The sequence below is a fragment of the Mesocricetus auratus genome, unplaced genomic scaffold, assembly GCF_017639785.1.
Source record: "Mesocricetus auratus isolate SY011 unplaced genomic scaffold, BCM_Maur_2.0 Super-Scaffold_100013, whole genome shotgun sequence".
Taxonomy (NCBI): Eukaryota; Metazoa; Chordata; class Mammalia; order Rodentia; family Cricetidae; genus Mesocricetus; species Mesocricetus auratus.
In genome coordinates this window covers 43,830,825-43,843,005 of record NW_024429196.1, presented here as the reverse complement: position 1 = coordinate 43,843,005, position 12,181 = coordinate 43,830,825, and the positions used below count along the sequence as shown (strand labels likewise).

The 12,181-nt window shown below is 39.8% G+C and overlaps 1 protein-coding gene and 1 pseudogene across 4 annotated transcripts in view; both read right to left on the bottom strand.

Moving 5' to 3' along the window:
- The window catches only part of Elmo1 (engulfment and cell motility 1), a 515,537-nt gene that overhangs the window by 215,372 nt on the left and 287,984 nt on the right, over positions 1–12,181 (bottom strand). For all 4 annotated transcript variants that reach the window (XR_005880782.1, XM_040755636.1, XM_040755637.1 and 1 more), the window contains one exon: positions 12,051–12,159. Coding sequence is in view for 3 of the 4 variants with exons in the window: in XM_040755636.1 (XP_040611570.1) it covers positions 12,051–12,159 (109 nt within the window). In the remaining variant the exon portion in view is untranslated. The remainder of the gene's footprint in view (positions 1–12,050; positions 12,160–12,181) is intronic.
- Positions 5,798–7,524, bottom strand: LOC121143542 (annotated as a pseudogene).

The following is a 12,181-nucleotide window of genomic DNA, read 5'->3' as shown; positions in this document are numbered from 1 at the left end:
TGACAATACCCCTTTTTAGAGTAACTATAATACTGATTCATTTTGTAGATGGAACATGATAGCAATATTCACACAAATAGCTTCTTTGAGGACTGAAATCTATTAATTTTATGTTTTTCACTAATTTTATGTTTCCCCTTTCATAAGAAGCTACATAGTTCATAGGTGCTCATGTGTATAACCATGGACTTTAGGCAAGCCACACCCTCAGAGGGAGGGCAGTCCAGAAGTAAAGGTGGCTTATACTGGTGAAAAGACCGGGCCCTGAGAAGCACCCCTGATCCACAGGAGGCAGAAAACCTCTCTCCAACCTCTGCTAGACAGCACAAGTTACAGCAGGACACTGAGACTCCTCCCCAGCAGCAGTCTTCCCTGCCTCCCTCCCTCTCTTCCTCAAGGCCTCTTGGACTTGCCAAGCTGCATAATCCCTCACAGACAAGAGGCCCAATCAAGTCAATTCGCTTCCTTTTGTAGAGGGTCTTTGTGCTGAACCCAGGGTCTTGTGTCTGTATTCCCAGGCTTTGAGTGGTTTGTTTGTTTATTTTACTTTTTCTCCATGTATTTTGAAAACTTTTTTGTGTGTGTGCTGGCCATAAGAAACATATTTTTCATAACTTAATCATCTAATCACTAGGTATGTGGTGTGTGTGTGTGTGAGAGAGAGAGAGACAGACAGACAGAGAGACAGAGACAGAGAAGCACGTGGAGACAGAGGGGGAGGGGGAGGGAAGGGGGAGAGAGAGAGAAAGAGAACACAAATGCTAATTGTGACAAACAAAAAACTAAAAATTGTATTTTGTGAGTCTGGATAAAAGGTCTATTGTTTGGCTGTGTCTCCAAAGCTGGCTTTTTTGGAAACTGGATCCACAATGCAATAACTTCCAGATGTGACACCTTTTAGAGATGATTTCTGACTGTACCATTACCTGGGAGTCAGTGGCTATCTTAGCAGGCTCCTGGGAAAGGCTGAGCTCCAAGCCTTCCTTCACACATGTCACCTGTCCCATGCGAGAATCTCTCCTGCTTGTTCCACTTTCTAACGAAGGGAGTCTCGGGAAATTTGTGCTAGATGTGGCCCCTTGATTTTGAACTCCACAAATGTTAGAACTGAAAGAAGTGCATCTGTTCTTTACACATCACCTGGTCTCAGGTACTCTGCTGTAAAAGCTTAGAGTAGAGCTCCACGGGCTTGGAGGAGTAGTGCTTAATGCAGTATTTTTTATTGATCTTTTTTTATTGGTATGCTTTATCAAGTTTTCATTACCAATTTTGACTGTTTTCTTTCAAATGAAAACTTCAATCATTCTGTGACATTTCTACACTAATTCCCATTGCTTCTTACTGCAGGATAAGATATGAGCCAGCACATTGATTTGGGACAACTCACCCACTTTTCATATCTTAATATTTTCCTACGAGGAATAAAGTGCCTGCTTGTTTATTTTTTTAGTAAAGCCTTATAGTTTCCATTACCCTTCTAAGATACTTTCCATTGGAATGCTTTCCATTGCCAACTCTACTACAATCCATTCCTCTACTTTATAATGACCTAAGCATCAATGGCATTCAGAAAAGCTACCAAGCTTGTTTCTCCAGGGCCTACTCTCTAATTTAGGTCAGTTCTAACAGCTTTTACTTGGGTTCTGCAAGGAGTTCTGGATAGAAAGCATTGTCATGTATAACTCTATCTCTGTAGTGTTCTCTTGACCAAGATAAAATAGTATTTGTGAATGTCAGCATCTTATTAGATACAATGTTAGTTCTTAAAACCTTTTTCAGTTTTAAACATAATGTTAATTTGTTGGTGTATAGCAGATTTGTTATGAGACAAAGATGATTCTGGGGCTATGGAGATGGCTCAGTTGGTAAAGCGCGTGTCTTGCAAACAGGAGCAACCGACTCGTAAGCTCAGAACCCACATTAATAGAAAAGCCAGGAGTGAGAAGCAAGCCTGCAATCCCAGAGTTGGGGAGCTGGGATGGGCAGAGCCCTGGGGCTCACTGAGCAGCCAGCCCAGGATACTTGGTGCATGCCAGGATGATGAGAAACCTGGTTTTAAAAGCAAAACAGGGGTAGAGAGATGGGCCAATATGTAAGAACACCGGTTGCTCTTGTAGAGGACTCAGATTGGGTTCCCAGTACCCAAGTAATAGGTCAAAACTATCCATAACTCTACTTCCAGAGAATTTGTCCCTCATTTCTGGTGACCATGGGCACATATATAGTGAGTATACATATATGAAGGCAAAATATGCATATACATAAATAAAAATAAATAAACCTTAGAAAATAAAAAAGGAAGATGGTTTCCTGAAAAATAATACCTAAATAATACCTGAGGCTGTCCATGGGCTTACACACAAACACACACACACACACACACACACACACACACACACACACACACACACACGAGAGAGAGAGAGAGAGAGAGAGAGAGAGAGAGAGAGAGAGAGAGAGGGAGGGAGGGAGGGAGGGAGGGAGGGAGGGAGGGAGGGAGAGAGGTCCTATTCCAACATCCTTCATACCTGATATTAAATGTCAAAAAAGTATTGATTTAACGTTAAATAAAATTAGTGTTTGGATTTCTATGGAGCTTATTCCTGTGGGATGACGCACTGCTCTGTTTATAAAACTAGATACACACACACACACACACACACACACACACACACACACACACACACCCTTACAAATGAAATTCAGAGTCAAATCCAGTATTCACTAGAGGTATATACAAAGGCTTCTATAACATGTACTTTGCAAAGACAAACCACCAGTATTTATAGTTTATTTTTATTTATTTATGTGTGTTGGTTTTTTTAATATAACCTTTAATTTTTTGAAATTTCAACCTGCAAAGGAAATTGACCACAAAGAAAAAGCAAACAAAAACAAAACAAGTGTTAACAGGAAGTCAGAAGTATAACAAAAGAAACAAAGATAAAATGTTACCAGTGTTTGAGGCCAACAGAAGAGAGGACCAGGAGAGTGGAAACATGTGATACTGGAGATAGATCTAGAGAAGGTGTTCTACAGAGCAAGAGCAGACAGAAGGCCAGGGTTTTTCAATAGGCCTGTATCTCTCTTCCCTACAAGCCTGGACAAATGGGCAGGTTCACATAGCAATCTGAAACCCACTCAAGCAGGCAACAGGAACAGACCCGGATGTTTCCAGTTCACATATCATTTCATAGAAAGCATAAAATGTAAGTGCTAATAAAATCCTAGGATAAAATAAAGTACTTTCCTTTATTTATAATGGAAATAAGCTGGATATAATGTCCTTTTAAACTGTCAAGTTTAATTTTTCTTCACAATCAAGTCTTCTGAGGATAAGCATTTTATTGAAATTTCAGAAACCTCTAGGATATTGCCTTCACAAACAAGCCACAGAGATGAAAGTTATGAAACCTAGAATGTGCACAAGAGCTGGTTCTGCTGCTACATACATACTCCTAGTTTGTGTACAACCAGAAGCAGGTCACCCCTGCTCAAGAGGACTTCACCATCAACGGAGACCTACCTGTTACAGTCCCTGCCCGATTATCAGATGATTGTCTGTGGAGGGAGTGATGATGAGTTCATGTCTCAGATAGGGGACAGGGGGTGAAAGAGAGGTGAACTCTACAAGCCACCCATTCCTACTCAGTGATGTGGACTCAGAATGCCAGGTTCTAGAATAAAGTTCTTGTAATGATACCATTATAAATCCCCATGACTTGTATAATTATTGTAAATATCATCTCAATCACTTTGATATTTTTTCCCATGGACCAAATTTGTCTCAAGACAAATTTGAATTTAAATATTTATTTTGTTTTTCCTTTTCACTTTAAATGTTAAAATTGCAATATAAAAGTCAAATACAATATAAAAATCCTAGACAGAATCAAGATCTGAGAGTCTTTGGCTTTCTAAGGGTTAAGAGCACAAGCTAGTATTAGGAGGGGGGGGAACATCCTTAATAGATTTAATTGCTGAAATCTAATTTTTTTGTTCTTTCTCCAACTAGAATGTTGTGACTAAGAATGAAAGTGATGGATTGTAGCTCTCAACATTCGCAAACACCAGTGTCCCAGAGTTAAGTGTCTGTTCTAATTGCTGCTGCATGCCGAAGAGTCCTTCCACACGCTCGGTGTGTTATTTTTACTTGCTAAAGCAGAAGTGTCTAGGTGATAAATGGAGCAAGGTGCTCCACTCAGCACCGCTGGAGCGTTATAATAAATATTGCCCTGAAAGACAAAGTCTGGAAGTTATCATTATTTTTATGGTGTGATGTAAGTCTCTTCCTCGTTAATTTTTCTAAACAGAAGTTATTATTTGATCTAACTATAAGTGGTTAAAGAGGTAAAGATTATAAAACTGAGAGAATAATGGAGCCTTTCATCACCAATGTATCCATTCTGTCCTTCAAAACAGACCTGGACTGACATACAGAAGCATTTTGAGGAAACAGGAATATCCATTTGCTAGAATGAGCATAATGTAGTAGAGCCCCAGTCATTGTGTCTTGGCGAGGAAAAAGAAACACATTATAATCAAACCTCAATTTCCACTTTTCTGCAGCCTTTAATATTGCCACACACACACAAAAAGTATCCTTAGCTCTTTTGCCGAATTCCTAGTGAAGGCGAAACAGGGCAGTAATCTGACCATAATTTGTTGTAGTTTTCTGCATCAGTAAGAAAAATGCAGAAAGGCCCTTTCAAACATAAGGACACAAAGTGTTCCTAGTCATTATTTCTCCATCAGAACAGAACTCTGGTGCTTTTCGCTATGGTGAGCATCTGGTAGTGACACACAAAGGGGAGGCTTGCTGCACGTCCAATCTAATTAGCAGCAATGACTGGTCTGACCTGGGCCAGCCCCATTCCCTGTTCCAACATCTAGGTTGGAAGAGGCCAAGATGTTTGCCATTGATACACACAAAGTAGTTTGTAGGATGACTTCTAGAAACATGTTCACACACAGAGAAGTGACTCTCAGGAAAAGTCAACCACCATGTGACAGGAGCCACCATCCTGCTACCAACAGAATATAAATGGAAGGAAGAAAGATTCTTAAGAGTGCCTGTTAGAGGTTAATCAACCTTGGGACCTGATTGACTCTGCCCTCATTTAATTAGCTTTGATGTCTATTGGCTGTAGCTGAAATCATCCTCAGTGCTACATTATCAAGTTGAGGCTTGTTGGATGTCAGTTTGGCCCTGTTCCTGGATCTATACATTATCATTCTTTTTTTTCATATAAAAGCAATTTATTCCACTATAAACACTTACACAGTTAGTTATGGAGAGTAACAGGCCTGATGGTGAGACAGATCAACCAAACCTGAGATGGTATCAAACTATAGTGGTCAAGGACTAACTCCTAAAAAGAAACTCTTATAAAGGATTAATTTAATTTTAAAAACGAATACAAACTAGAAATACACTCTTTCTCAACTTGACAGTTCACCAGTGGTATGACTGTCAGTTAAAAACATACATGTTGCCGGGCGTTGGTGGCGCACGCCTTTAATCCCAGCACTCGGGAGGCAGAGGCAGGTGGATCTCTGTGAGTTCGAGGCTAGCCTGGTCTACAAGAGCTAGTTCCAGGACAGCCTCCAAAGCCACAGAGAAACCCTGTCTCGAGAAACAAAAACAAAAAAACAAAAAAAACCAAAAAAAAAAAAACCATACATGTTACAACTTGGTTGTCTCAAGTTGAGAAAACAAAACAGAAACAAAAATCTACACACAACAAAAGAAACCAAGAGTCTGGTTTACATAGGAAAATGTGCATCCTGGAAAGCATGAGAGAGAACCTTAAAAATCTATTACTTGAGTCTCCCCTAATTCCTGAATAAAAATGACATCTTGCAATATTTATGCCCATGGCTCAGACACCTACTTCACTTGGCTCTAATTCCTTATCCATTCTGGCCTCTTACTTAAGAATCTGAAAAACTTGGAGATATAGCTTAAGAAGAAAAATAACACATAATATGCTCCATTTCTGATGCCACTTTAGACCTGGGTTCATTACTAGAAAGTTCCTGAAGAAAATTTAAATATAAGTCTATGGCTTTGTTGAATTAATTCCCCCAGTTAAGATTTAGAAAACACCTATAGTTTGGGCTAATAGTATTGTTGGTGGCACCTATTGTTGCCATATAGCTGAAGAAAGTCTGTGTCTCAAACCAGTGTTAAATCCATCTCAGGGTTCAGAAGAAAATAAGGGGGGTCTAAATCACAAGTGCAGACATGTCTAGGATCCTCCTTCTGGATCCACACTTCCTTCAGGGGCTTCATCATTATAAATGTTCTCTGCCATCTGCCATACTTGCATGATATTGTCTTCTGATACAGAACAAAACACCCAAGGTTCATTGGGATTCCAGGAGAAATCAGATATCTTGGCAGTGTGACCACCATGAATAAACAACAACTCTGGTGGGCCATCTTCTGCATCTTCTGGGGATTGTTCTTCTCCAATTTTACTTAAATCCCAGACATTCAGTCTACGATCAGTACCACTAGAAGCCAAAATAGTCTCATTGTGAGGTGACCACTGAACCTGGAGTATTTCATCCTTATGTGACTCAAAGGAATGCAACTTGAGTTTCAGGTTTCTCAGACCCCACAAGGCAACAGTCTTGTCAACTGATCCTGGGGCAAGAATAAACTCGCTATAAGGATTGAAAGACAGGCAGTTCACTTCAGCAGTGTGAGCATTGACCAAGTGGCTTGGCTTGGAAGTATTGTTTGAACGAGTATCCTGAATCATAAGTTTCTGATCGTCAGCAACAGACCCAAACAGAGACTCCTGGAGCAGATGCCAGGAAACGTCCTCTACTATTGCTGTATGCCATGTAAAGATGGTCTTTGCATTCACCACTTTTTCCTTCTTTTGGAACTGCACTGATGTCCCATAGACAGATGGTATAGTCATCTGAAGCACTAAGTAAGTGCCCACTGAGATTTGGATTCCAAGAAAGATGATAACCTTCCTTCTGATGTCCACGGAGACATAAATCTGGGTTGCACTCACCAGAAGGGTCTAGTTTAGAAGGATGCTTTGTGTAGTCAAAAACAAGCACATCACTGGATGGAGTCTTTGTTGCTGTGACACAAGGGTTCTGGGGCATGTGCCGAGCCCAGTTTATTTCTCCTTCATGGTTGATCTTGATTTCTATTTCAATTTTCCCATCGACAGAGCCAAAACCTCCAAATTCTCCTTTTTCACTGTCATAGTGTGATGTATCAAACTGAACATCATCTTTGGGAAGCTGAACACTGGCTATCACCTGCTGCTTTTGTTCATCTGATATATGTGTTCCTAGGACAAGTGGTGAATGCTGAAATCTTTTCTTTCAGGCCTGGTTACATCTGGAAGCCACTGGGCAGTTAAACTGGGCCACTCCAGGGCATGGGTCATCACCAAATCATAAAAAAGTGGTATTCTTCTTCCATATTTTGTACTCCTCATTGATGACAAATTCTTCCACCACATCGTCAAAGGCAGCTTCCTTGTCAGCCATGGCAGCAGGTGAGCCAGGAGGGGTTGGGGGATGCAGGGGTCATACTTTGCAGAAGGGGCGGGGAGGCTAAGGTACATAATCATTCTTAAAAGTCCTCCTCACACCCAGGAAACAATCAAATCCTAGAATGTAATTTCCATAAGAGTGACACCATTTTGTGTATCAAAGTCCTTCCATTGGTTCCCATGGCCTGTATGGTCAGGTCCAAACCCCTCCAAATGACAAATGCTTATGATTGCATACTTGTTTTTCCCTCTGTAGTGTTTTGTTGAATCAAACTAACATTTCTAGGAGGGAGTATTTTCTCCAAACCCTCAGAATTTCCACCTATAGTTTTTCCTTGCTGGGATTTTTAACGGTTATATGTACCATCCCCCTAGCCAGACCTATTTGCCTATATTCTTGGAGTTCTACTATATTACACTTAATTCTTAATGATCCTCACATTTGCAAGCTCATATGCCTTAGAAACACAAATTCAAGGATGCTCAAGTGCCTTACATGAAATGATGCAGTGTTTGGATATGACCTATGCATAGCTGCCCATATACTTGAAATGATTTCTAGACAGCCTACAATAATTAAAACACTGCAAATGGTGCATAAATAGTCACTGTTGTATTAGACAACAATGAGAAGGTAAATGTTTGTGCATTTTCAGTATGGATGAAATTTATTTTCCAAGTAGTTTAAATCTATAGTTGGATGTTCTATGAATCTAGAGGACTGACTATGTAGAGTAAAGAATGAAGTCATTGTACTGTCTCGCACTAAAGTAGAAACACAATCTTTCACTAACATAGCCTTCACTTTACTTATGGAAAACAAGACTAGGCCACTTGCAAAGAAACAAAAAGAATCCTATTGGTGTTTCAACTAAAGCTATGTTCATTAGTTCATTTCAACACCAAAAACTGCATAACAGGTATTATTTTATAGATAGGAAATCAGAAGCTCAAAACAGTGAAGAAGTATGCTAAGACATCCAACAAGGGGCTGAGCTGTGTTCCAAGTTGCTTCCGTCAGACTTCCAAATGCCATTATTGTCTTTTCCTACCTCTTTCTGCCCAGTTCCCTGGGCATCCTCAATGTCAGTTTGGTAAGTGATCCCATACAATATGTCATCAGAACAGGACCATCTCCACTAATAAACATACATATTATTGATCTTGAGTGTTACAGACTTCAGTTAAATAAACTTGATAAAGTGTTCTGAGAATAGAAATTGTTGTTATTTTAAGCCATACTATTAGAGATAAAATTTGCCTCTTGACATCCCAATAACTAGTAGGCAGAATAGTGTATGTATATATTTAAGCATCCTAAAAAGAAAATGTTCACATATATTTGGTATCTATAATTTAACATGTTTGCTTTAGATAAAAAATTATAATTGGCACTTCCAGACTAGATTTCCTCAAGAGACCTAATATTAAACATACAGATAAATAATTTCTAGAAAATTACATCTGTCTATTTGTAAACATCCTTTTGCCCCCATCCATTAGATAGTTAGCTGGGCAATTCTTTTGGTGTCAGAATTAGTTAGCACAGTTAAACTGACCATGTTTTTCAAGGTCAATTACTCACACAAATCTGAGAAGCATTCAGAACTGTGAACTTAGGAGTGAGAAGGGAGACAAAAAGCAAACTAACCAAAAGATGAGTTTGCATGTGAAACTAATTTGCCTTAGAAGAAAAATAGGTATCTCTTTCATCATAAGGGTGCATTCAAATTTGTTTTTCATATTAGTAACTCATTTAATATGGCACCGGGCAAAAGGCAATCCATTAAAAAAAAGCAATTTTCCTTTTTCCATGGGGTGTTTTATCATTTGATGTCTAGCATTCAATCAGAGTGCAGCTGTCCTTTCATATTTTATGAGCTGAAAACAACTCAGTTGGGCATGTTTCACTTCAGAGAAGTGAAAACACTATAAGCCTTGAAAGACGACCAAAATGGCCCTTGCAGATGATGGCTAGCAGGAGGTAAAATTGGAAACATAAACTTGAAACTATCAAAATACTAGAAAAATTGCTCTGTATTACAAATAGGCATTATTTTAAAACATAACAAATTTAAAATCACAGGATAAGTTATGTGTCCCAGCTCATCTTTTCACTTCCTGAAGTTTAAGAAGTTCTAGAAGTTCCTGGGAAGAGAGACCCTATATGTTTCACCTATAGCTGCAAAATGTAACACTTGGTAAATGTTAAGTAGATTTTTACTTAGCAAATGGATACAAGTATCCTTATCTGAGATGAAGGGACAATACCACCACTCTGCCACTCAAGTCCAGCATCCATGCAGAGATCGTTCTAGCACCTGCAGAGTGACCTGTAAAGAATGGCAAGGTCTTTTCTTCATCAGAAGTTGGAAGATGGAAGAAGAGCAGTTACATCACTCTGCCAGGACCATGGGCTATTTGCCTTCATGTCTACCCTCTTATCTCAGTCCAGGGTTGGGGTCCCCTCATTATCCTGAACATTATGCCAAGATCAAATCTACACTGTCAAAGGTTAGAACCTGTAAAGTCCTCCAACTCAACCTCAGCCACAAACACAGAGCAGAAACTTGCTAGATGGCTGCAGCCTCAGACTCCGGCCACCTCACTTCCTTTCCTTTACCGGAAGGCCAGATCAGGTCAGGCCAGGTCCACATTTGCCCTATCAACAACCCACTACAGAAGCTGACCATGCCTCCCACACCAGTCCCTTTAGGTTGAGCATTATGCCTCTAACAGGCCCCTCACACTGACATTACGAAGTAAAGACAGTACCTAGATCTTCACCCCAAATGCTACCATTCTAGGTGTTCGACACTGGGGACCAGAGATGGCTAGAAGAGCACAATGACTCTGGCGAGTAATTTAGGTAGAATATAGCTCCTTTGCATTGCGAGAATCTCTTCCCTTACCACCATGCCACTTTTCAGGCAGACTATGACATCAGGGCAAAGGAGATGAACAGAAAGTAGTGCAGGGAATATCACAGCACAAAAATATTCCTCCTGTTCCCTTCAAGATGAGATCAAGATGCCAACATAAGATACTAGGAAGATGGAAAGGTGGGTGAATAGAGGAAATTCAATTCAGTAACTTGAATACAGAAAACCTGGTATCTCTATATTTTCTAGAAATGGAACGGATTCAGATAGCCTTGTTAGTACACTTTAAAAAGTTCTCTCCACAAAACCTAAATAAACACTAAATTGTTATCAGATGGAGATATTCCATAGGGTTGTTTGACTTAGGGCTTATACATTTAAGCAGAGCAAACAGTAAGCGATACTGAAGACAACAACCTCCATTAGGGAAGAGGCAGGCAACCTACATAAGGGATTCCTGTAAGATGAAATCTCAAAACTCAGTGCAGAGCACAAATTAACAGACTCCTCTGGGTAGGCTGCCACAGTCCTAATGCAACTCTGCAATATTGGGGCCTCATAGGCAATGACCTTCCTCAGCAGTTCCATGCCAATGTCAACTTCTTTATCCAACTGGCAGCCAGTGAAAGATGGTTGGCTGTTGCTTAGTCCAACAGCTCAATTTGTTAGGTTTTCCTTTATTAATTCCTAAATTTTCTCAACAGTACCTATATCTTGCTCTCAAATGTAAATAAAATGTAACACCTTTTCAACCTAATCATCATGTTCCTCCTTCTCATTAACTGCTCTAAATCATTAAAATCTGGTGGTCACATATCTGTGCTTTTCATAATAGAACCGCATACCACCCCCAACGTTTTCCTGATATAAACAGTCTTCTCTAGCACTGGTGTTATTAAGCCTAAGAGGAAGAACTCACCCATGTGTGCCAGTTCTATGAATGGTTGCAGTGAGAATTGGCTGCTTTAAGGAGATTTGACATTAGCAAGGACAATGGAAGCAGATTAAGTCATATCCGCCTTCATGTTAAAGCTAGAGTACACCAGTGAGCCAACAGGCAAGGACATTATTATCTCTTTTCCTGGATGTTCTCTCATAAATTTAGAAATGTGAGTAAGAAAAAAAGCCCAAAGAACATCTCTGGCCAGTATTTCATTTTCAGATACTCATTTTCTTCAATAATTCTTTCTTTAGAGTAAATATTCCCCACAACTGAAACACTGGAAGCAAGAGAATTTCATTAAAGTATTCAATTTTTCTTTTTAGAGAAAAATTGTTTCAAAATAAAGTAAAGGAAATGGTCTACGAGAAGACTTAAAGCTAGAATGCAAGAAAGAAATCCACAACAGATCTTTTATCTAACCCACAGTGAAGCAGTTGTGATATGTAACCACTTTTAGAAAAATTGGAAACTGCCTCAATACCTGCCGAATTCTCTTCCTGTAACCTCTAATGTTTCCATACAGAGTAGACATGTAGAAACACACACACAGTAAACCTGAGACAGAGAATGGACTTATGGTAAAGGCATGTGAAGGTGTCAGTACTCAGGAAATTCATCACATAGGTCGGGGCTCAATCTTGGAAGCTGAGCATCTGTCAGACTTTACACCCACAGGGTGTATACACTCGTACTTACGCAGCTCGCCCACTTTCAGGATCTCACATAGCATCTTGGTCAGTTCTATGCTGCTACGGCCAAAAGGACACTCATGCTTATCCTCTCGGCTGCTGTTCTCAAGCACAATCTGTATAGAGAAGAGGAAAGTG